This window comes from Coregonus lavaretus (assembly GCF_964263955.1).
Source record: "Coregonus lavaretus genome assembly, chromosome: 3".
NCBI classification, from domain to species: domain Eukaryota; kingdom Metazoa; phylum Chordata; class Actinopteri; order Salmoniformes; family Salmonidae; genus Coregonus; species Coregonus lavaretus.
Genome location: NC_139990.1, coordinates 58,984,331 through 59,010,725, shown reverse-complemented (window position 1 = coordinate 59,010,725; position 26,395 = coordinate 58,984,331). Strand labels below are relative to the sequence as shown.

Sequence of the window (26,395 nt, the reverse complement as noted above, 5' to 3'; positions counted from 1 at the left end):
CAGTTCATGTAGGATGTTGACAGATAATCGTCTTTTGGGGGGGTTAAATTAAAGGAAAATATACATAAATATCCATACACTGAATATGAGCTTTCTAAACATGCATAGAAACTTGGAGATGGATTGAAAGAGAAAGGGTTTTGGCCATTTATTTGACAGAAAGTCCCTGGTAAGTCATCCGTCCTTGAGGCTAAAGAAATATTAATACGGGAATGAGATAACGAGGGCTAGAGGAAAATCTCCTCTAATGAAATTTCCAGTTGACCACATGCAATTTGTTTCATGGTGGTGAACAACTAATTGCAATGGACGTTATCAAGGTGTGTGCTGTACTATGCTGTAAACAGGTCCAAATCCTTTATCCCTATATAACTGCACCGTAGTAACATATAATATATAAACTTGACATAACACATCCATAAGCTTTTCTGCCCTTATTTTTTCATATAAAGGGATAACCCGAGTCTTATATGGACATGACACATCAAAACTATTAGTGGCATGTTAAGATATGAACGCTGGGTCAAGCGCTGTGTGACCCCCCCCCCCCCCCCCCGAAAATGCTATGAAAAATATATATGTTTGTATTATGAGTAAGAGCACATTTAATCTTTCACACTGTATGTGTTTTATCCATGGCTACTGAATATACAGTGGACCTTTTAAGCAAAATAACAAGTAAAAAATACTGTAAAGATGCTCAGACTAAAACTGGGTTTGATTTCTCTCCAGTTGGGGATCAGGACAGATACAGTACTACAGTTGTGACCTTGGCAGAAAAAAAACTAGGGGGAAAAAGATGAGGAAAGAATCATTCCCACCAAGGATTGATATCAATTTCCCCTGGCCTGACCGTGAAGCGGGTTAAGAGTTGCCCAGTGGTGGTGAAATGGTCAGTGGTGATATCATTAGCTTGTTGTTTACACAGGAAACCAGGGAGTTAGGAGGAAGCTGAGTGTCTTCCTCACCTCCTTCAGCTGATCTGAGGATCATGGTATCAAGGAGGGATTAGTAGCGACTTGGGATTTGTGTGATTGGTTAATTTATTGCGGCGATGGCAGGTCTTTCATCTATGGCAACATTTAATCAGCCCAGCCACAGAGGCTATTACAGGTTAGCTCCTTTCTGGAGTCAGTCCGGCGCTGCCATCAGCGCCATCACAATTCCCCTGAAAATTCCAAATTATCTGGAACAGGCTTTAGCTTCTCAGTAATAAAAATTAGAACAGATTCCTGATAGAAGCTTTTCCTCACACAGGGCCAATTATAAATAGGTAGGGCTCTGACTTTGGAAGGAAGGAGGAAAAATCCAACTATGAGAGATGTGCAGTGGAACTTATCGCTCAGCCCCTGCTCTTCGCTCTGATCCAAATCCGTGTGGCTGAAAATTTATATTAGATTTTATCACAGAGGCCTAAGTCTAGAAAAATCAATGAAGGTTATCTTTTATGTTGCAGCAACTTGTGGAAATATTGATTTTCATTTTATAGTGAATTTGGAGCATCAGTTTGTAATGACTTCCTAGCTGACTACACTGTTTTGGTCACTGTATCTTTTACACGTTGGTTGAATGGTAACAGGGCTCAGAAAAAAACCCTAGGAGAGTATTGAAACCACTGGAGTGAGGGAAGAGGGTGGATAAACCACAACACACCATGAGGAGGAAGGGTGGCTGGTTTTCAACACGTATCCATGACATTACTTTATAAACGGACATATTTTGTCACATTTATCTTCCATGTAATTTACAGTAGCTACTTCAAATTTCCCTATTTTATTTTATTGAAGAAAAAACATTTAGGGACAGAGTTAATTGTCATACATTTTCAAATTTGAACATCAGCATTGTCTTTTCTCTTTTTAACTTGATCTGAATGAAATAATAAATACACCTATTTTAATTTCTGTGAATGGTGGTGAACACTCTCTTAATCACTGTCAATAAAATGCATGATCCGTAGACACTGTAGAATAGCAAGTCTTAATATTAGTTTGAATGAAACCTTATTGTATGTGGCTTTGGATTTTAAAGCCAGTGGTTTTGATGTTGTAATATCCAATAGGGGTCAGTATTATTTGCGGTTCTGAATGCATTTATTAATGAGGAAGTGGAACAGGACAGAGTCACTGATATATGTCACATTCCTTAGTTGTGATTGGTAGCTAGAGAAAGGGGTATGTTTTTATTTTGTATACATCCCCTTCACTCCAGATAAATCAAAATGTTCTGCTTGTCATTCTGGCTTTGTCTGAAGCTTTGACTACATATGTACTGTATTTACTGTATAGGAAGAGGGCGTTCATTTAAGGGTAAAATGCTTGGTGACATCATTGTGTGTTATACCCAGAATACAGCTCCTCTGCATTCCTTTGTCTGGAATACTTCAAAGCCCCAACATAGTCATTATTTAGGGTAGTATGATTAAATGAATAGCGCATTTAAATTTCAGCTAAATGAAAAATACAGCTATATGATAAATTGACCATTATTTTGATAAATGTATTCAGTTAATGTATTAATTTACAATTGGTTACGTTTAGTTTTATTAATAAAAAAGTTATGTTATGATGATTTTGACAATGAATCGTTATATTAAGAAAACACATTGAAACAAAAATAAATGTAAATAATGTAAATAATTAAAATTCAAATACAATATCAAAGGAAATGTAATCCAGTAAATATGATTGCTTTCTTACAGTATTTATATATATTATTATTAGTCTGTTCCTGGTGAGAGGCAGTGTAATATAGTGAATTCCCAGAAGGCCTTAGAGACTAGACGGACAGGAAGAGGAGAAGAAGAAGCCTCACACAGCTAAATAAGAGAGATGGCCCCCAGTCTGGAGATCTGACAAAGGGTTAATCCGATTCTCATTTTAGATAGTAGTCGTAGCAACAATCAGATCCGGCTCCTTTGCTCCTTTTGACAGGGGTGTAAGATTTACAGGTTAGCTGAAGATATAAGACTTTATTGTCAGGCTAATTTGAGATGTGAAATAGAGGACGGCTTAAATTACGGAGGTCTCTCTCTGTTCCTCTGCCAGGGTGGGATAAGATACCTAAATAATAAGGAATAAGAAAATCTACTGACACAATGTGCTGTTCACTAGGTCTGACTGGCAGAAGTCCACCATTGCTTAGAGCTATGGAAGAACTAGAGTTGAGGTTTTCTTTTCATTTTATATGTATTGTTTAATTTGTGTGTGGTAGACTGAATGAGATCGGAGCCCATATGCTGTCTGCACTTTTGTTATTGTATGTAGCCTACAGTATTTCAGTTTTCTCAGGAAAGAGAGAGAGCCCTCTAACGAAAGATGTCTGTGTGTGTGTGTGCGTGTCTAAACACTCCTTCACCCACGTGCGCAATAAAATATATTTTGTGTATGTCTGTGCCAATTTAGACCTTTAACATGTGAAAGTGGCATTTTGGCATTTGCATTTATGCCTTTCCGAAGAAATATCTGAAACTCATAGTGCGACAACTAGTGCTTTTCTGTTGCATTAGGCAGATGGATGGTGTCTCATGGCAGCCTGTTTCAAATGAAAAAAATAAATGAAGTGTCGAGAAGAGATTGCACCCCAGCCCATTTTCTCTTAGCTAAACTATTTCTGTCACACCCTAATGAAGGAGGGCCTGGGGGTTAAAAAGTAATGGCCTTGAAATACTGACATTTTTCCTGCTAGCAATCGGGTACTGTAACGGCTGCCCAAGAAAGCTGCTTCTACCCCTCTCCCCTCTCCAAGAGTACTGAAGATGTACTCTTGGCTTTCATTACCCTTTGTAAAAAATATTTTAAAAAAGAAGCCATTTGAAAATGAAATAGAATAGAAAATCATATAAAAATAAATAAAAAGGCCTTACAATCTGACCGAACCCTCTCCATGTCTGGTTGTGAATACATTTAGCCGGGGCCACAGTATTTATCTCCCTGTTTTCCTTCCATAGAAATAACTTAAAGCACCAACACTTGACCCGAGCCCAGAAGAAAAATGATGTTACACATTCAGAATAATTTGCCGGCATATTATAAAACGTAACCTCAATCGCCCTTTGAAATGGATACTGATTCTTTAAATTCTTCCCTGCCTGTTTCAGGAAATAGTGAGATCCCAGCGATAGCGCAGCACAATGTGCCTAAAGTTCACTCCTGAACACTCCTTCACTCTAAAAGTCATCGGCATTCTGGGCATCCGAGATCTTCTTAATCTGGGAGATCTGATACTGTATCATTGGGATCAAAGGGATCAGGCGTTAGCAACACTGTATGCCCCCCTCCCCCCTCTCCCCTCACCCCACCCCCCACCACTCCAGCCACTCTCCAACCCCAACTGCCCCCATTACTTTGATCCCATTCCTCTGCCCCAACCCCCCCGTACTCCACCCCCTCCACCCACAACCCTCTCAATTCCCAAATCTTCTCATTGAGGGGAGAAGAAGAGGCCCTACTAGCTTATAAAATGAACCTGTTTATGGCTTGCAGAGAAGAAGAGGAAGCGGAACTTGGTGGCTATTATTAATTATTGTTTGTTTAATCACCAAAATAAGCAAATGATTAGTGTTTGTTATCTGTCCCCGTCCAGAAGATGAAGAGCTGTGTACCGGTGGTGCTCAGCGCCGGCCCCAGGTGGCTGCTGGATGTGACTTGGCAAGGAGCAGAAGACAACAAAAATAACTGTGTGGTGTACAGCAAAGGTAAGCTCCAGCTCCAGACTGCTGTATACAGTCTGTTATCTCCCTAGCAACACCACAGCAGCCAAACACACTGTCTAACAGACAATCCCCCCACTTAAGTTCTGCTGTCTGTCTGTCTCTCGCTGTCTTTCACTCCAAATATTTCTGAAGTCATTTAGTAGATCAACCCAAAGTCTTGATTAGGGACGGAAAACAACATATGAGACACAAAGTCAGGGGTTTTAGATTTCACATGAGGTAAATATATTAATTCGCTTTAATTCGCTGAGTCTGAGTGAATTCCCCTCTGTTCACAAATTACAATTCCCCAAAATTATTATGTAGATGATAATCTGAAACTTGCTAATGGCATATCTCTCTTTTTATGTGATTTTGGATGATTGGGTGTGACAATAGAGGTTGTGAGTCTCGAATCACACTGAAATAAAAATGAGGGATTTATTTGCTGTCTGATACAGCTAGAATACCCTTATTAGGCAAGCTCAAAATGGCGGCCCATCCATAGTTCATGATTGGGCTTAAGGTTACTGATTGTAAAATGCTAATATGGCACACTGACACTGACAGTACGGTCTTCAGACTTCACTCTTTATGAAAGCACTGTGCTTCTGACTGGCTGCTGCAGCCCATAATTGGGTCTTGACGGGTGTATCCAGAGACACACAGGCACATAAATAAGTAAATAAAGATGTTTGAATTCAAAAGGGACGCAAGAAGTGGTTTCTATTTATCCTGTTTTCAAAATGATTACCCTGTGACTAGACTCACGAAGGAGCTAAAATGGAGTTTCTTCCCCTCAAAGTGAATCAGAGCGGGAACTGGGATTTGCAACCCGGATTTTCTTACGGTCTCCCAATTCTCATCTACTAATCACTAGACTGCACTGGGGAGTTATCCTCTTAACCGGCTACTTAACTTTGTGCTCTTTATCACCAAATCATTAAAGTTTATGATAAGCTGTTAAAGGAGATTATGCACTTCTTTAAAAATCTCCTAATCTTTTTGCCAGGAGACTGAATATATGAAACAAAAAAGGGAGTAATAACAGGATTTGGTCCCGTTTTGTTAAGTCTATCGTTTCCCCTCCCTGTCTTCATATTCATTATAGAAGACATCCAAGAGACAGATGTAGTTGCAGTACTGTCATCATCGCACACAAACTGACGTTATGGATCTGTGATCACTTCTGCAGCATTGTCCTTCATATCCCCTTGTTCATAGCATCTAGTTTACCCTTATTCAATTAGAAAATGAAGTGATGTGAAAGTCAGATCACAAAGAGAAATCCCCCAGTGAGAGCCATTTGTGTTGTATTAGTGTAGGGCCACTAAACCCTTCTCCACAATCACACGCCTGCCAAGCGATAATAGACGATAAAGAGGGGTAAAATGCAGAAAAATACAATTAATTTCAATTTGGAAATAATTATATAATATTTGTCACCTTACTGTGTGTAGTCATTTAGAGACAATAATTGCAGCTCTAAATCTGTAGGCCTAGACAGAATCAGCATCCATCCAGTTTTTCTATTTCTATGGCCCCAGACAGAATCTCTCTAGTTATTGTACATCATCTATTTAGTTATTGTATTTCTATGGCCCCAGAGAGAATCGCTCTAGTTATTGTATTTGTATAGCCCCATGCAGACACCAGACAGTACAGAATGACTCAGTGATGACTCCCTCTCTACATGAAGCAGACACACAGACACACAGAGCCATAGGACCTCAGTGTTTACATCTCCACCCAAGTGTTGCTGTTTGTCTGTTTGTCTATTTTGCTCTAAGAAAGGCAGTTGACTTATGGCAATCAGTGAACATGTCAATATACTGCATGTTCATTGGTTCTCGCTGAATATGGCTACTTGGCTCGTGTTTCAATCAACTCGGCTTTCTTGAGCACTGTCTCGGACATCTTCTGTTCATGGATTGAGGAGTGCCTCTAAACTAGAGTTGGCGCTATGTTTCACCCTCCCATATCGTAGTTTATTGTTGGGGATCTGAAAGTAAAATGTGTTGTCAGTGTGCTATGGCTTCCACTGAATGTTCACGATCTTCAACCATTGACATTCTATGGGACAGAGAAATAAGTGGGGAAATAGGGAGAAAAAGAGAAATGATTCCCGATGGACTGATGCAGTCCAACCGTGTGTAATGTATAATACATTCTAGTTCACTGTGGAACAAGGACTATGTGAGGTTGGTGGAATCCCCATTGGGCTGCCCCGGGCAACCAGCAGAAAACACACTACCACGGTTACCACATACCTAATATTAGATATGGAATTTTGTTTCCTGGTTCTACTGAATGACCCTTTTTTTTAATGATTTGCCACTCACTGTCTCTATCATTTTGTGTTGTTGATATTAACAAACAACACACTGTATTGTGAGACATTTCTAAACTAACATATCTACTTGAGAGTTTACCCTATATACTGTATGTTATTATTTCTATGTTTCATATGCCCACAGTTTGTGTTAAATATATACAGTGGGGAAAACAAGTATTTAGTCAGCCACCAATTGTGCAAGTTCTCCCACTTAAAAAGATGAGAGAGGCCTGTAATTTTCATCATAGGTACATGTCAACTATGACAGACAAATTGAGAATTTTTTTTCCAGAAAATCACATTGTAGGATTTTTAATGATTTTATTTGCAAATGATGGTGGAAAATAAGTATTTGGTCACCTACAAACAAGCAAGATTTCTGGCTCTCACAGACCTGTAACTTCTTTTTTAAGAGGCTCCTCTGTCCTCCAATCGTTACCTGTATTAATGGCACCTGTTTGAACTTGTTATCAGTATAAAAGACACCTGTCCACAACCTCAAACAGTCACACTCCAAACTCCACTATGGCCAAGACCAAAGAGCTGTCAAAGGACACCAGAAACTAAATTGTAGACCTGCACCAGGCTGGGAAGACTGAATCTGCAAAAGGTAAGCAGCTTGGTTTGAAGAAATCAACTGTGGGAGCAATTATTAGGAAATGGAAGACATACAAGACCACTGATAATCTCCCTCGATCTGGGGCTCCACGCAAGATCTCACCCCGTGGGGTCAAAATGATCACAAGAACGGTGAGCAAAAATCCCAGAACCACACGGGGGGACCTAGTGAATGACCTGCAGAGAGCTGGGACCAAAGTAACAAAGCCTACCATCAGTAACACACTACGCCGCCAGGGACTCAAATCATGCAGTGCCAGACGTGTCCCCCTGCTTAAGCCAGTACATGTACAGGCCCGTCTGAAGTTTGCTAGAGTGCATTTGGATGATCCAAAAGAGGATTGGGAGAATGTCATATGGTCAGATGAAACCAAAATATAACTTTTTGGTAAAAACTCAACTCGTCGTGTTTGGAGGACAAAGAATGCTGAGTTGCAGCCAAAGAACACCATACCTACTGTGAAGCATGGGAGTGGAAACATCATGCTTTGGGGCTGTTTTTCTGCAAAGGGACCAGGACGACTGATCCGTGTAAAGGAAAGAATGAATGGGGCCATGTATCGTGAGATTTTGAGTGAAAACCTCCTTCCATCAGCAAGGGCATTGAAGATGAAACGTGGCTGGGTCTTTCAGTATGACAATGATCCCAAACACACCGCCCGGGCAACGAAGGAGTGGCTTCGTAAGAAGCATTTCAAGGTCCTGGAGTGGCCTAGCCAGTCTCCAGATCTCAACCCCATAGAAAATCTTTGGAGGGAGTTGAAAGTCCGTGTTGCCCAGCGACAGCCCCAAAACATCACTGCTCTAGAGGAGATCTGCATGGAGGAATGGGCCATAATACCAGCAACAGTGTGTGAAAACCTTGTGAAGACTTACAGAAAACATTTGACCTGTGTCATTGCCAACAAAGGGTATATAACAAAGTATTGAGAAACTTTCGTTATTGACCAAATACTTATTTTCCACCATAATTTGCAAATAAATTCATAAAAAATCCTACAATGTGATTTTCTGGATTTTTTTTCCTAATTTTGTCGGTCATAGTTGACGTGTACCTATGATGAAAATTACAGGCCTCTCTCATCTTTTTAAGTGGGAGAACTTGCACAATTGGTGGCTGACTAAATACTTTTTTCCCCCACTGTATTACTTTAAAATAAAGAATGTCTACCAATTCCCCCTTGAAGACGTGATAATATAAAAAGTGGAATAAACATAGTATCTGTTTTTACCAGGCTGTCTTTCTATCTATAGCACCACAAACAGTAAGCATACAGTGCTGTTTGTTTTACATTAGACTCCCATGCAGGCAGGCAGTATACTGTGGTGCCTCAGCACAGAGCACAGCGCAGCAGCCAGCCATTACTAAAACTCTCAACTTGACTGCTGCACTAACTCATTATCGAGAAATCCACCTGGAACCTCCACAATGCTCCGCGCCACACATGGACAGTTTCTTTGAAACGCTGACGTTTTTTTAGAAACAGGCAGCGAGTCCGTGGAGTAATTACACGTTACAGTAACGCAGAGGGAGGGAGGGAATTGGTGGAGAATTGTCAGAGAGAGAGTGAGAGAGAGAGTGAGAGAGCGACAGCGAAAGAGAGAGAGCAAGACAGAGAGGGGGGATATCAGTGGAGAATAGATACATTTGATTAACAATATGGAAGTGTTGATTAATTCAGAAAGAAATGCGTATTATTTAATTGCATAATTGTTTTGTGCGTTTTCAATATTCCACTATTGAATCAAAAGAGCGACGTTCAGTAATTAAAACAAAAAGAAACAGAAAGGAAAAATGGCACAAAAAATATGTATATCATTTCTGGATCACTCCTATCCTCAATGTCATGAATTACAGTAGCTCCTCCATCATATAACATACCATTTCCTCGGCTCTTATTATAAGGCCTTTTACAGAGAGAACATAATGATATGCCTCCAAGACTGGACATTGAATCCACCAATCATTCTACATATTTTACAGTTTGTCAGATTTCTTGGTACCTACTGTCCACACGTTACATCAAATGTATATCCTCATTACCAGTATTACAGTAAAGTCAGTATGGCTGTATTAAACTCAGTGCTCTCCTATTGTGCTCGACCATTGTCACCTGATATCTGAGCCCTTAGAAACTCACCCACTCTCTGTCTTGATATTATGTTGTATTATTCAAAGGTCACCTAAGTTTTTTTAACGTAAGCCTCTTAAGCGGACCACATTCAGATACAGCATGTCCAATATGTCTCTGGAGAAACTCTGCCATTGTTGAAACGGAAATTGACCAATGTAACTAGGGCGTTTTACATAAGCCCATACAGTGTAGAATTAGACTCTAACTCACTGCTGTGTCCTTCTGTTATTTCATATTCACTAAGTCCTCGCCATCAGATCCCTTTTCTCACACGTCCTTTGTTCACAAGCTCTTAGCCAGAGACCTCGGAGGTATAAGATGAACTTGCAGGACCTGACTAGATCTTTTTAGATTCATTTCTCATGAACTGAAATCTTAACTGTCTTTCCACTGTACTTTTAAAATTGGATCTGAAGTTGTTATATTCTTTCCAAAACAAAATAGGGAAAATTCAGAGTAAAATACATGCTTGGTTTAGAAAGGGGGAAATATATCATAAAACTGGTTGGGACTGGGAGAAAGGAGAGAGAGTACGTTAACAGTTCAGATTGAATTGTTAATTTCAACCCTCCCCTTTAAAACGACTACGACAAATAGGAGGTGCTGAGGTTATTATCTGTTATCTGGGAACATAGGGAAATAGTGTGAATGAATAATAACTAAACAACTGACACAATGTCACATTTTCATTATCTGTGTATTAAAACAAAATTGTACCCTAAAGGAGTCCCCACCACAGCTCAGAGCAGCAGCGTAATTATGTTTAATTAAAATACAACAGAGATCAACAGAATCGTTTTCATTAGGAAATTATGAATGATTCCGCGGCAACAATAATTGATTGCACTGAGCCAGGCGATAACTGCACGGTCAGGCTGGAGTGAGCGGAGTGCTCAGGCTGAACCATAGCTGTAGTATAACAGTAGCTGGCTATGTCACCGTGGCAGGCAGGGGTAGAGTATTGGACTGTAAGACTGGAGGCTGATGGTGCTAAGGACAGCAGACTTCATTATGTAGAATGTGAGAAGACTTAGCATCCTACACATCATGCGTAAGCACACAGACCGGAATGCACACACATACACACACACACACACATGTTTGTTCTTGCATCATTCAGCAGAGACAGTGAAAGACGTCAGCCCAGACTCTTCCTCCGACTGCCTTTTATGTGCATTGTTCCCTCACTGTTGGTGGAGGCAGACAGGCGGGCGGCTGGCCTCCCCTGCAAACACCAGACACCAGGCTCTGTCTGTCACAGCCCCCACTCAGTGAACATCCACCACAAGCAAACCATAATACACAGACGAGACATCACCCAAATTAGGATGTTGCCACAAACACTCATAAACCTAAGTCTAATTGTGACACACACAAAAAACAACAAGTGAATGACAAGTGATGGGCAGCACTGATGACCAACAGAAGAGAGGAGAGGCGTGCTGTATAGTAGGGTTCCATCCATCACTCTCCCCAGTCAGGCACTATGTTGTTGTTGCAGTAGAGGACAACACAGACAGACGGCCATGCGTCCTTGTATCAATGCCACTGTGGGTGTCGTGTCACGCTAATGAGCGTGTAGCCTAGCAGGCCGTTCTCTCTCACTCTGTAGCAGGAAGGTTTTGACTCACTGTGCCATTCACTCTGCATATTTAAATGCCTTGTAAAGCTTAAGTAGACCCACTTTTCCATGTCAGGGCAGCGTTCAATCCTGCTGTGCCCATTAATTATGATACCATTGTGCTCCGGTGTGGCTAATAAGAGTGATGTATTGCACCCTTGTGGCATTATAATCATGTCTAGTGAAGTACCTGGACTGTCTGGGCACTAGGCATCGCTTTGGAGCACTTGGGTAAAAAACAGCAGCTCTTCTAGCCTACTCTCCTCTCCTGTCTAGGGTTGGTTAATGGGCTTGTTCTGGAGAGTAGGCTGTTGATTTAGCTTTAACATAATTGTATAATCGATGATGAGAAATGCCTGTGTATCGATTTGGGGGAAGCAGATGGAGCTATCTGTCTGTGAGCCCAGCAGGGCTTTTAAGGCTCTCCCTGAAAGAGGTACCGGTCCTGAGGACAGGAGCTGTACAGTAGGAAATAGGGTGTGATTTCAGACATAAAAAAATTCCTTGGATATGAAAATAATTCTCTGCAAGGTTTTGATCAAGAGGATCACAGTTGCTTAGTTAAAGAGTCCACTCTATGTGTCTTTAAGAGCCTTGGCCCTGGCCTGCTTTTAGAACTGGTGTGTATGATTCACCTCTCCTGCCTGGCTGCCCGGCCCCCATCATGGCACAGCTGCTGTAAGTAGGTGTGAAAAGTATTGTCAATGTGCTTTAGGATAAAGCTCTGTGGTGGGATGCCATTGGTCACGATGAACTCCCACCCACCTTCAGCTGCAGCAGAGAGTGAGTGGAGGAGAGGGAGAGAGAGAGAGAGAGAGAGAGAGAGAGAGAGAGAGGCCTTCTTCTGGGTGCTTTTCATCTGCAGTAGGGGGTCAGAGAGAGAGAGATCAGTGGGGTGAATGAGTGTTTAGACACACACACACCACACACACACACACACACAGTTAGAGTGAGGAAGAATAGCGAACTGCATGGACGCCCTGCACATGGCAGAAGATAGGAAGAAAAACACTGATGGGCACTAGAAGGAAGAGATACAATATCACCTCTATCACCCTGGTCACAATAGAATTACATTATAGGGTTCATTGCAGGGATTTCATTTGTCTCCTTCCACATTATATATCTCTTTATAAATACATTTTGGAAGAAAATAAGTCTGATCTTCTCTGAAGAAATAAGCGGACACATTACAAAATAGTTTTGTGGGGTTGCATCTGTGTTCGAGGGGGAGAACTTCCTGATAACCTTTATACATACCTCTGCAGCTAATCCATTTTATTGATTGCACATCCGGCTGTGCGAAAAAACATATCCCTGCAGTCTTTAGCGTGTGGTATCACCGCACAGGAGCACACAGAGCCAGCTCCTCCATTGCTGGCTTATCTATGGGGTTTATGATGCTCTGGTCATGGGATCTCAGCCGTTCCACCCCTCTTAAACCCCAATGCCATGGGTAAGGACAGGGGGACATACAGGTATAGGAGTTGGGTCACTCAGCTCCATGAAGAGAGGAGGCTGGTAGTTGTGTGGTTGTTTGGTGTGTTGATGACAGTGGCAGAGGTACGGTATGTATGGTGATGGTGAGGCCCATGCTTGGACCCCTCCCCCATCTCCTCCACCCTCCCCTACCTCCCCCACCGTTCCCCATCTACCCCACTCCGTCTCCCCATGCAGCTCCTGGGGTGTCAGAGCTGAGTTGACCTCTGCCTGCCTAAAGGGAGGTCGCAGTGCTCCGTAGCGCTCTGTAGCACTGGGTGACAGAGATGGGTCCCCTGGCCCCTCTGTGTGGGTGTGTGTGTGTTTACGTGTGTGCGTGCGTGTGTGTGTAGCGAGCAGAGAGCAGACAGGCGTGCTGTAGGTACACTACTGTAGTGGAGAAGACGTGTGTGTCGCTTGGGTCAGACAGGGCCATCCATTCTCTGAGCCCCTGGAAGAGGGAGAGAGGGAGGGAGGGAGAGAGATAGGGAGAGAGAGAATGTGAGAGAGGGAGGGAGGGAGAACGTGAGCGAGGGAGGGAGAGAGAGAGAGAGAGGGAGAAAGAAAGAGGAGAGAGAGAGAGAGAGAGAGAGAGAGAGAGAGAGAGAGAGAGAGAGAGAGAGAGAGAGAGAGAGAGAGAGAGAGAGAGAGAGAGAGAGAGAGAGAGAGAGAGAGAGAGAGAGAGAGAGAGAGAGAGAGAGAGAGGGCGTTGATACACTGCATCTCTTACTCTATCAGACACTACGTTGTGTTCCTCCATGCAGTGCAGTCAGTGGAACACATCTGTCATCTGTCCCTGTACCACTTCAGCTGCTACAGTACCACAGGGGTTTGGAACACTTCTATTCAACCAACGGGCCATACACTGTAATGTGAGCCGTGGATGTTGTCAAATGTGGTGAGTGTTATTTCGAACTCTTTACACAGGGAGTTATTAAGACATGGAAGACATGTTGACATCTCATATCAAAATGTTTAGGGCAATGACTGACATGTTTTCCTGCCGTTGGTGCAGCAGTGTCCAGAATATAGAAAATATGTAGTATTGTACATGTAGTCTATAGGATTTGCCATAGACAAACTGTAAGCCATAAGGAGAATGGTTGCAGACCACAATGGTTTGCTGTGGTAGGGGCAGCCACAGAGGTTTTTCAACAACATCACCCGACCCATGGCAGCTCCAATGGAACTCCTGTTCCTATCACCCAGCCAACATGGAGGTCTAACACCCAGCTCTCCCTCCTGGTCGATGCCCTGGCCTTCCCTGCTAAGCTAAGCCTTCTCCATGGGTACTGCATATTGTTGAATAGTGGGCTGGTAATGCTGTGTTCCAATGCCATTTGGAGTCACTCTCTCTGTCCCCTAGCTCTCAGGGAGAAGGAATCCTCATCCCCAGCCTCATGGTCTACCCTGTAATCTCCCAGCCTCCTCTCTGTTGTCAGGGTGCGGCACCTGCTGCTCCCCGTTCTATCCCACAACCCCCTTCCTCCTCGCATCCACCTCCACCATTTTAATCCCTTTGACCCAAACCCTCAGTGTTTCCCTGTATCAACAGCTCCTGAAGATTACATCCTGCCACCTCCTGTACTGTACTGTGTGCTAGCTACAGTAGCTAGCCTAGCGCTACAGTATTACAGCCAAGCCCAGCAGTACAAGTTTTCCTCTAGCTACCACATGGCAGCTAGTGCCTACAGGCAGTCTGCAGTTAAGGCTCTAATTAAGCTAGGGAAACCCACTCCAGAGTAGTATGATATGCCACATTGCCACACTGGTCATTGCAATAGAGTAACTCCGCCTATACAGTCTACCCACAGTCTGTACAGTCTACCCACAGTCTGTACAGTCAACCCACAGTCTGTACAGTCTACCCACAGTCTGTACAGTCAACCCACAGTCTGTACAGTCTACCCACAGTCTGTACAGTCTACCCACAGTCTGTACAGTCTACCCACAGTATGTACAGTCTACCCACAGTCTGTACAGTCAACCCACAGTCTGTACAGTCTACCCACAGTCTGTACAGTCTACCCACAGTCTATACATTCTACGCACTGTCTATACATTCTACGCACAGTCTATACAGTCTAGCCACAGTCTATACAGTCTACCCACAGTCTATACAGTCTAGCCAGTCTGCCCTGATACTCCAGAGCTCACACTGCAGAGAGAGAACAGCTCTACCTCTTTCATGTAGTGTTTCTGGTAATGAGTTAGGGCGTTATTGATGTGAGTTTATGTGATCATTACATAAAGAACAACCATTTCTCTTTCCCTCGTTGGTTTTCCTGTGGGCCACATTAAATCAAGCCTCCGACCTACACTCTAGTTAAATGAAACACTATCAGTGTGTTGCCCTCTCATATCTGAGAACAGCCCTTTATATAGCAAGCCCTGTAAATGGTGATTAGTGAGTGTTTTGATTAAATTCCACCACGTGTGTGATACTGTGGTGGAGGCCGATCACACTTCTCTCTCTCTCTCTCTCTCTCTCTCTCTCTCTCTCTCTCTCTCTCTCTCTCTCTCTCTCTCTCTCTCTCTCTCTCTCTCTCTCTCTATCTCTCTCAGACACACACACCCACAACTCACTCTCTCTCTCTCACTCTCTCTCTTTCTCTTTCTGCACGGGCCCCTCTCCTCTCGTGTCCGTGCGCAGTGCATGGCTGATTTAAGGGCCCCTTACAAACGGTAAGGTTGCAAGTGAAGACAAAAACGGGAGACAAATCACTGAGCGGCACTCACTCTCAAGGAGCGGAGCAGGAGAACAGTGAAAAATATATATACACTCTATCCTGTCAAAAGGCTTTTGGCTTATCTTGAGTGACTGTCAAGGCTGGAAATATCACGGAATGGACAGAAATATATAAAATTAATAAGCTGCTGGGTGTTGTCGGGAGTTATGATGCTTCATAAATCCTGGTATGATCATGGCGGACAAGGCTTAAATCCACAGCTGCCTAATGCGCACAGCAGTGTTTTGAACCAGATTTTATTATGTTGCAGAAATAGAAGCCCTTAGCTGGTAAAATAAGATTTTTCATCTCTCTCTTCCCTCTTTCATGAGTGGCAAATATATACATATATAAAAGAAGCCTAAGGGAAGGAAGTTGGCTGCTATTACTACCTTTAATAGAAGGGCACAGGCGTAGCAAGGTGAAACCTGGGCCAAAAAAAAACTGAGAAAAAGAAGAAGAAATTGGTAGTGACTTATCAGTTGTACTTCCTGTGTCGGGTCAAAGGTCACCAAGGTTTTGTTTGTTTGTTTGTTTGGTATACTAAGAGGATGGATGCTATCTCTCCAGCCATCCCAAGCGCTTTGCTCTGTGGAGTGGCCTAGGTAATATTTCATGTCAAGAATTAGGCAAGCCTTCCTCTCCTTTTCTCTACTCTATCATCTATCATCTCCTTCAGGGTGTTATACTGCTAGAAGAAACCGTGCTACCTATATAGAAGAAAAAAGGGTTATATGGCTCGCTTCCTACTGTATTTGAACCTCAAAATGGTTTCTATATAGAACCACAGATCACCCTTATTTTAAGCAGTGTACAGTCGAGTACTTCGAGTATTACTTTCTTTCTTCTCACAGGGATTTGGAATGTTTTATATTATATGACTGCAGACAGAATTAATTACTAATTAAAGTAGATATCTAATCTCAAGGGCTTTCCCTGTCAATAAACACCCCATTATTAGAAATGAAGTGTCTTTAATATAAAAGAGTGACATTTTGAAATGTAAAATGCATGTCACAGTGCCTGAGTCAATAATATCCCAGTTATCCTCCCAAATGAGACAAGTTGTCAGCGCTAAAATATGACAACAATAACATGTTTGCTGGACCAAATCAGAATAATGGAATTCCAATTTGAGATGTTTTGTTATATTCAGCTATGGGCTATGCTTTTCAAGCAGGAGTCTTCTCAATAAGCAAATACATTGTTAGAGCCTGATCCACACAACCCATTAATTCCCTAAACCATTTATTTAATTAAATTGTTTCAAAGTTATATACTAATAATACCTTCTAAGATAAAGGTATGAAAGTGATGATGAAGGAGGACCTGGAACCGTTAAACAATAAGCAAAGGTCTATTATTATTATACTGATTCAATTACACTGCATAAGATCTGTAGACATCATGGAGCAATGAAAGTGAAAAGGCAGGTTTTTTTGGAGGATGTTGCACCACATTCAGCAGCGTGCCACATGTGTAGTCATTCACAGCCATTTGAAACGATGCATATGCCCATGGCTCTTACTATGAATTATTCAAGCAGTCATTCCTTCGGTCCACATGTAGCAGAGAAGTGGAGGAAATTGTGCTCGCTAGTAAACACATTTTTTGTTACCATCCTGGCTAAATGTGAAGTGTAGCACATTGAAGACGCAGGATAATTACGCCAGTCCTCTCTGAGTTTAACCTATCCCCAGAAGCAGCCCTGCCTGCCTGCTTGTCTGTCTGTTATCAATTGGCTGCTTTACCCAATGGAGAGAGAGGCTGCTGGGATTCACTGTTGGCTATGGAGAGTGTTTGTGTTATTTGAGCCCCCCTCAAAGTTATGTAGTATTTGAGCTACTGTATGGGTGTCAATGCAGGAGAGGTTGACTGTAACTGTACTTTAGGGGTATTAGGAAGAGAGTAGAGACATAGAGAGGTTTATCCATATTGATAGTAATCCGTCTCAAAATCTTTACACTAGCAAATTGTTATCAGAATAACCATGTATTTCTCTAATATAATTAATCAATATTGATTTTCTTCACTTTCTACAATTTGTTTTAATTTATCATCAAACCGACAATCATTTAGTAACAGAATATTAGTGTTGTACAGTAGATGTTTCTTCTCTTCAGCAGATAACAGCACTTCATTACAGTTTGTCTCTGGCTTTGCATAATCGTTTTATGTGTTCATTGGCATATTGTAGCGTGGCATATAAAATATGAATATTACATGGATTAAAATCCTCAATCTTTTATTTTATTTTTTATAAATCCTTAAGTTGAAAATTGTCAACTTTATTTCATTATTGCAGCACCCATCTTAAATAGGCCTAATGGAGATTTCACATTAGTAGACTCACACCATGACAAACGTTAAGCAGCATAAGGGAAATTAACTTTTCTTTTTAATAGCACAGCAGTGTCAAGTGGTCTATCGGAGAGTTTTTCCACAGGCTTTGCCCTGACCTTCAATTCTGTACTATCTCCCAATGTAGATCTCTTGGCCAGTGACGTGTGTGTATGTATGGGGTGTGTGTGTGTGTATGTGGGGTGTGTGTGTGTATGTGGTGTGTGTTGGAGAGAGCTGGAGAGAAAGTAGAGTAGACGCGAGAGAGGGAGTGATCTTGGTCTGCCGCCCAGTCCCAGCCCTGGGATGGGCATGTTGGGCTCAAAACACAGGCTGCACCCCCTCCTCTAATCTCTGTAGTGAAACACCTTGTGGTGGTCCGCTTGTGGTGCGCACGCATACACACACACACACACACACACACACACACACACACACACACACACACACACACACACACACACACACACACACACACACACACATATATACACACACACACACACACACACATACATAATGCCCCTGCGTCTGAGACAATGACACGTAACGCCCACACAAGTACTGAGAGGGTTCAAAGCTGCTCCAGCATTCCAGGACAGAATGGAGGGACAGGCCTGTCGATGAGGGGGGAGGGAGGGAGGGTAGGAAGGGAGGGGAAGAAGGGGGAGGCCTCCCCGTTGATAAGCAGGCCTGCCTGGGTGAAGTTGAGTAACGTTGAGTGAACGCCAAGCCGTTCACTCAACGTTACTGCTGCTGTGGTTGTTCTCTCCCACTCACTAACAAAACAGGGGGTACAAAAGAGAATGAGGCGAGCTCTTCATCCTAATGTTACTCTAGCATCTAACACAAAGAGAAGACGTCTTAAGAAACTCCCTGCTCCAGTTCTTGTTCTCTATCATGTGGTTGAAAGCAACAATGCCACATGTAAATGAACACGTCGTCTTGTCTGCCACCGACTCTCTCCGTAGTTTAGACTACAACATGATGCTTGACTGAACAGCCTTTTCAAGTCAACCAGATTGTATTAAAGCAGTGGTATAATTTGATATTGAGCGACGATGAAGCTCTGAAATCGAGATCAAAATATTACAACGTCCCTCAAGATAAACATCTTTGTATTGCCACGACTGGTTAAAGGGAAAGGTTGACATCCGTCATATGAAAACATTTGAAAATATTTACCTTTAATTGCCAAAGGGACTGCTCTTTACTACTGTTGTAATTGATAAACAGTGACTTTAATAGCAGTGTTTATCAGTCTCACTGTTTATATCATATCAACCAGAGGCTGTGACTTTTTGTGCAGTTAGTTGTTGATAAATACATCATAAAGTTTGTTTCTCCCCAAGTCAAAAGAATCTCTTCTCTTTGTCTTTGTAGCAGCCTTTTACATCGACAAGAGGCCCAAACCCTGAAGAATAAGACGTTTAGGAAATCTCTTAAATAGCGGCTCTGAAGCGAAGGTTTGAGCTTTGTCATCACGCTTGAAGAATTTCTTTTTAACATACTGTAATGTGAAATTCAGTGGGGACTAGTTTAATTGAGTTTTACACAAACCAGTTGGGAGTAGCGCTGGAAGGTAGGTGATGTTGAGGTTTTTAATCTCCAGCTCCGGAGAGGCTTGTTGACGAACTGGTTCTTTCTCTTTGTGGGGAAAAAAAGAGGAAGCCTAAGAAATGATACATCCATGGATAAAACCAATTGGCAACCCTCAAAGGGACAGGGGGTGATAAGGCAAATCCAGCACTTGTAGAGAAATAAAAGAATCCAACTGTTCATTAAAAGGAGAAACAAAACAGACGATTGAGGAGGCAGGCAGGCAGGCAGCAGACTGCTCTGCGTGTGGAGGAGGGAGGGAAACAGAGATACAAACAGAGCCAGCCAGCACGGCTATCAGAGGAAAGGATTGGAAAATAATCAAGGATTTGTGAGGAGAATTAATAAGGAGATAGGGACAAATAAGCATTTTTTCTTCTCTCTGCAAAATTAGGAGGGATGGGCTACAATTATCTAACAGGAGGGATGGATGGCATAAGCTACACAGACACCTAATTATAAAGGATAACCTAGAATATGGAGTCTCTGCTTTGCTTTTATGTTACACTATTTCACTATTAGGCAGTAAAGTCCTACCCTAGCCATTAGCCAGTTACTCAATTTATAGAATACCACATAATTATTTCAGTAAGATTGCAATCCTCTATATCTTATACAGTCGTTAGATATAATATAGTTTATTATGTTTTATTACTATTTTGCATTGTAGAAGACATGTTCTGGCACATTTGGAAAATGACATGTGTTACACCTATAATGGACCTTGGTTAGATTCTGCCCAAGCCTTTTCCATGGGGGCATCAGTTTGGAATAGGATCAATGTATTTTTTATTTGAGGTAAATATGGGTTAAATATCTTTGGACAGCAGTTCATTCTCAGATATGAGTGAGAATGTCTGCTTCTTCTAAGATTGTATATATTCTGTAGACAATGTGCATCTGTTTGCTGTGGTTTGTGAGATGAGGTGAGTAGCTTAGCTAGGACAGTTTATTTAGTGACAGTGGTAGTTCCCCTCATGGAGCAGGCTGGCTGGGTGTCTCTATGTCTCTATCACCTGACCATGCTACGGTAATGAGGTCTAGAGTCAGTGAGACTTAAGGTGAGACAAACAAAGGACTAATGAAAGACTGGAGGATGGAGGGAGGAGGAAACAGAGGAGAGGAGAAATAATCAGCACGGGTATGATCAGACATTGAGACATTCCATTGGTGTTTTGTATGAAAGAGTAATTCATCAACATATCAATACGAATATGGAGTAGATTATTATTGTGTTTGCTTAGCATGGACCCTCCTCATAAATAATGGAAGTCTCTACTACCCCGCTCTAGCTGGTAGTATTAATTATAATTACAATGCTGATAATGTGCATGCTTCTTTTATTACGGGGAGCTGAATCAATTTTACAGTCTTATTCAGCCTCACAAGGTCATACAAAGTTACCAGGGGGCTACATGGAGGATGGCTCCTTGTAAAACGATCAGGAACGAGGACGTAACGAAGCCCGCTGGATTAAGTCTACCGCCACCGCGTCAGATATAGACAGCCAGGCCCGTCTTCGCATAACAGCTGCCGTGAACTTTCTCTCTCTTCAATGTCATAATTTCATTACACACAGAAATACCATTGTATCGGCGCATTCACTGATGTGTATGAGAATTCATCTTGGAGAATTCACACCTGTTTAGCGTTAACTTTTTGGAAATGATTTTTCCTCCTCCTCCCATCTTTCCAGTATAAATGGATTCATGCATATTGTGACCGTGGTGGTAGCATTCTCCGTGGTGGTAGCATTATCCGTGGTGGTAGCATTATTTTCCCACCTTATTGTTACATTCATTAACTAGGCCTACTGAACGTCAAGGCAGACATGTTCTGATCGTCAGAGTCATGTTATGTTATAAACCTTTGACAGCTCACAAAGAGGCAGAGAGTGGCAGAATACATTTTTGCCAGTGTGGTTTTGGTTGCATGATTTGACAGTTCATAGGGAGAGTCCAAAGACGTTCTGTTTTGGCCACACGTTGAATCGGAACTTAGTCTAAATTCATAAGGCACCCTGCTGGTTGGTTTCTCAGTTTTTCCCTCTCCTCATGACTAAAACTGTCAGAACAACAACAGAGACTATCAGGCTGCCATACCTTTATAGCCGTCTGAGATACTTTAAAGACTGGATTTAGCCTGACTTTGGCTTGGTTCAACCCACAACAAAGCATGCCACAGATTCCCAAAATCTACATATCTTTTCTCCCCATTTTCATTTTTGAAAACGCATTGCATAAAAAAAATGTCTTTCCCCCTCATTAAATCAATATTTTCCCCACCAACACGTTTAAGAGAGAAACGGTGGTTAGTTGTGTTAAATGTGTTTTCTTAGTTGCTGTAACCTGTTTGAACAAATAAGCCTATAAGCTTTACAATAAACATAATGCCCATAATTGATATTGTGCACACAAAATAGTTTCTTTAATTACAGACACATAATCATACATGTCCATACGTTCCTAACATTAAATAATGCTGTTTATGATAACAGTATTTAAATTGTTGGACATAGTATGCAGATTGGTATTCGCCTGACATTATGACATCAAAGTATAGCCACCTACAGTATTGATCAGCTGCTGCTACTGTTTCTTTCCTCAATAATAATTGGGTGTGCATTCCCTTTCTACAATAAATTGTTGCATTCTTTGCTTGTGAATGTTAAAATGACCCTGCGCTTCCTGTGAATGCGTGCATCTGTCATAAAATTATACGTTCCCTCTCTCCTCATTGAACTGGCCATTGAGTCTGTGCCACCTAGCCGGCTCTGGCAGAGAATCTTGATTATGGATTCTGTGATATTGTAAATGACTTCGGAATTCTCTGAATGTTTTGGATTAATCGGCCAGGTGCAGATGTGGGTTCCTTTGGTACAGCACCTTCTTTAACAGGTGCTCATTACCGTACTGCCTTCACATTCTGCATACAAAGCAGATTCAGAGATAGGTCATCCTTGTAAGGTTTTTAGAAGACAGGTTATTAGAGGATTGAGGTCTGTGCTGGAAAATATGTACAATTTTGAAGTTGTGTTTTTAGGGGAAGAATTGCTGTGCTTCATCTCAAGGCAGGCAGTAGACACAGCAGTAACTGTCTCTGCTCTACTCCCTCTGCTAACAACCCCCCTCCCCACACGCACACACACACCCCCACCCCCACCCCGCTACTCCCAAACCACCGCCACCCAGATACTTTGAAGTGCCTCAGGCAAAAAGCTAGTTACTCTCCCCTGGCTCGCCTCACTCATTCAGCCCCCGAGATTATTCCAGAATGCCATAGATCGTCTGCCCCCATCACCCTGCTCCCCCGCCCCCCCACCCCCGCCCACCCTGTCTCCAGCTTGGCAGTACCTGTCACCTGTCAGAGGCACCCCACCTTTAAGTGGCCAGTTATTTTCTGTTGGTTTTATATGTCTTTCATATCATGGCTCATTAAAGCGCAGCGCGGTAGGCAGCATATTTACATAGGATACTGGGAGGGTTTTAATTTGCCTAGGTACAGAGCATGACCGGAACTGAAGAGTGCACCACCAAAATGACTTTTTCACATGACACCCCCGTCGCCCACCCCCCATCAGAACACACGTAGCTTGGCATAATTGCCTGAAGAGGGCACAAAGACGGAGACAGCTTTCCACCAAGGGATTGGTTTTCTTCCCCTGGAAATAAACGAGAGGACAGCTAGGTATAGTTTAGTTAGTTATGTAGTGACGTTTCTCTGGTTGGGATCGTTCTTGTGGAATATTATTAATGATAGGGAGTAGCTATACGTGTCTCTCCCACTAACTCCCAAACAGTCTCATAGTGATCTCATAGTTCTGACTGCAGTGGGTTCTAAATCAGTATGCAGGATACAAGGGTTGTTGTTTTATTGGTGGGTTACTCATTTCAAACTGTTAATATGAAATAAAAACTAGCTGCTGAATTCTACAATCATATCTCAGACCACATGCAGCGATAGAATAACACAATTCCCTCAGACAAGATTTCTGACAGAGATCCTTTCAAATGGCAAACTCTCCCAAGACACTGTAGTGTTGTAGACTCTCTCATATCAGACACGTTCTCATATCAGGCACCAGTTCAAGATGATTTAAAAACAGGGAGTAGCGATACGGCTAATATTGTCATAAGACACTTGGTGTAGTATAGCTGGAAGATTCCTATGTTAGACACAGAGTCCATTTTTCAAACATTTGCTCTCTTCCTCTCCTCTCATATCTCTCAGAGGAGCTCCACTGAAGTCTGGCTCCTACAGATGCACTCCAAATAGCAGGCTGTTCATCATGCATTGTCATAGAGCAGGCTAGCTCTTCAGCCCCCCCTCTACACCCCCCAGCAGCCCCCCTACACCCATCCGCCCCGGTCCACTGATGCTCCTGCTGGCCCTACATCCTATCCCAGCACTCTGATATCAATCACCAGCAATGAGGCTGGCTTCAGCCCCAGCCCAAGATGCCCCAGCCCCAGCTCCAGCCCTAACCCTAGCCCCAGATACCTAGCCCCAGATACCCAGCTCCAGCCCCAGCTCCAGCCCTAACCCTAGCCACAGATATCTAGCCCCAGTCTCAGCCCCAGTCTCAGCTCCAGTCTCAGCCCTAGTCTCAGCCCCAGTCGCAGCCCCTCATCAACCATCACTCGCCAAAGTCGCCATAAACGCCCGGCATAGACACAGCAAGGACAGACAGGCAGCCATGTGATTTCAGTGTAATTTTGGAAAGCATATTGTCTAATTCACCATCTGTCCAAGAGGGAGAGATGGCAGGCAGCTTGGAACTCATTTGCCGTCTGCTTGCTTTACTACGGCTATACAGAACAAGTTTCTGGACCAGGACCGGGGCCTGGGTGTATGGTGTGTTGCTGGGCCCACTGGAGCCGAGAGGCGCGTCCTGTCATATACACAGATACCAGTCTACTAGTCCCACTGTTCCCTCCACCATATGATGCCATGATACATACATACAGTGCAACCACTGGCTGACTGGGAGCAGAACACACTTACGCCTGGAAATTAGGACATTTATTAAATTAAAGCATTGGTTTACTGTCTACGAGAAGATTACTTTACTGTGGCATGTTAACCCCAAAAATAACTATCTACTCTCCTTGATTTATGAGCGAAAAGGGAATTACAGAATTCCATCTTGATGGACGTTCACCATTCATTGTCTGGTGGCCATTGTTAGTTTGGTATTGGTGTTTTGGTGAGATGGGTGTGTGTGGTGGTGGCGTGGGGCTGGGTTGTAGAAGCGGCCGCAGGCCACGGGCCAGTACACACATACACACACACGTCCCTGTATGTCCCACATTGTGCATCACGTCTGGTTCAGCTGCTCCTTGGCTCAGACATTAATACAGAGCAGATTGGTTGAGATCTACAGCCCTTGTTGTTTGATCTTTCCTCCTCTTGCCACATTTCCTGGCAAGTGCCCCCCTGCCACACCGCGTGGTGCAGGCAGCACTGGCATGGCCTCAACATGCCTGCCAGGTTTGTTCCCTCGCTCTCTCTCTCCACCTCTATCTGTCTCTCTTCTCTCCATCTCTCTCTTCTCTCCATCTCTCTCTTCTCTCCATCTCTATCTCTCTCTCCCCATCTCTAGCTCTCTCTCTCTTCTCTCCATCTCTCTCTCTTCTCTCCATCTCTCTCTCTCTCTTCTCTCCATCTCTCTCTCTTCTTCCCCATCCAACTTAGTCCCTAACGCCTGCTCTATGGTTGCAGTTCGACAAATGACCACCGCTCCTCTACAGCCTTCTGACAGTAGGACATGAAGGGACCTTAAATGTTACAGTTGAACATTTTGGTTTTGCCTTCAGTTGGTGTTAATGATGGTAGCTGTCCTCCTGGTCTGTGATGTGATCTGTTCAGTCCTACGTTGATCATTGTTCTATAGCGGATATTTGGATAACACTTTACATTAAGGTATATACTTTATAAAGGGTTCATAAGCAGTTTATAAACAGTGATAAACATGTGAGCTGCTCAATATGAAGCTGGACCATGACTCTAGACCTTTCATACATACTGCCCAAGCTCCACCTCACTGTTCAGAAAAAATACATTCATGAGCCAACAGCAGCCTCAACTTGAACAAACACTGTATCCTCCTTATCAAGTTCCCATCCATATCATTTTCTATTTACTCAGCCCTGTCATTTGTCCCCTAATGCCTTACTGAGAAATTGTTTAAAATGTCACAATCAAATGTATGAATTAAAAGCAAATACATCTTGAAGGTAAAGGAAGCATCAGTGTTCTCTTGTTTAATCTGAAATATTTGTTCAAAGAATAATGTATTTGAATGCCACACAATGGGCTCTTTTCTCTTGCCAGTCCTCCTTGCGGGTTGGAGCCAGAATGGGTGGGAAAACCTGAGGGTAATTTGGTAATAACGCTGCTTTATGATGTCTAAGCCCAATTTGCACAATCTATCTGCCATTTTACAACAAGCCAGCCTTTCTGTTTATGAATCGACTGAATCAGATCTGAAGCCTTATCTTTTCCCTGCATTACCCACTTCATTTGTGACTAATGGCATAATACGCGGGATCATTATCACTTTAATTTATTCCACGTTTTTCAAGATGCAGGGCGGGATAAGGTGTGAGAGACAATAAGTTGAAGAAGCCAGTGTGATGCCTCGGTTAATGAGGCACATCGTCGTCTCAGCGCCTCTCAGGGTCAAAAGCAGAACACACGGAGAGATTGAGGGGAGCGAAACATTGAGATGGCAATTCAAGAGAAAGCCGATCTAAATGACGCCAGCCTTCTAAAGCAAAAGAGAGTGGCCTGATATCTTTTGAAGGAGATATTTGATCATCAGAGCCTTGAAATAGGAACCCAGTG

At 42.8% G+C, this 26,395-nt stretch overlaps 1 protein-coding gene across 1 annotated transcript in view; it reads left to right on the top strand.

The window, feature by feature from the left end:
- The window catches only part of LOC311119627 (zinc finger protein ZFPM2-like), a gene marked incomplete at its 5' end in the record, with an annotated part of 126,649 nt that overhangs the window by 76,649 nt on the left and 23,605 nt on the right, over nucleotides 1–26,395 (top strand). The window contains 1 exon segment of the mRNA XM_084157765.1: nucleotides 4,585–4,696. Within this exon segment, the coding sequence (XP_084013891.1) occupies nucleotides 4,585–4,696 (112 nt within the window).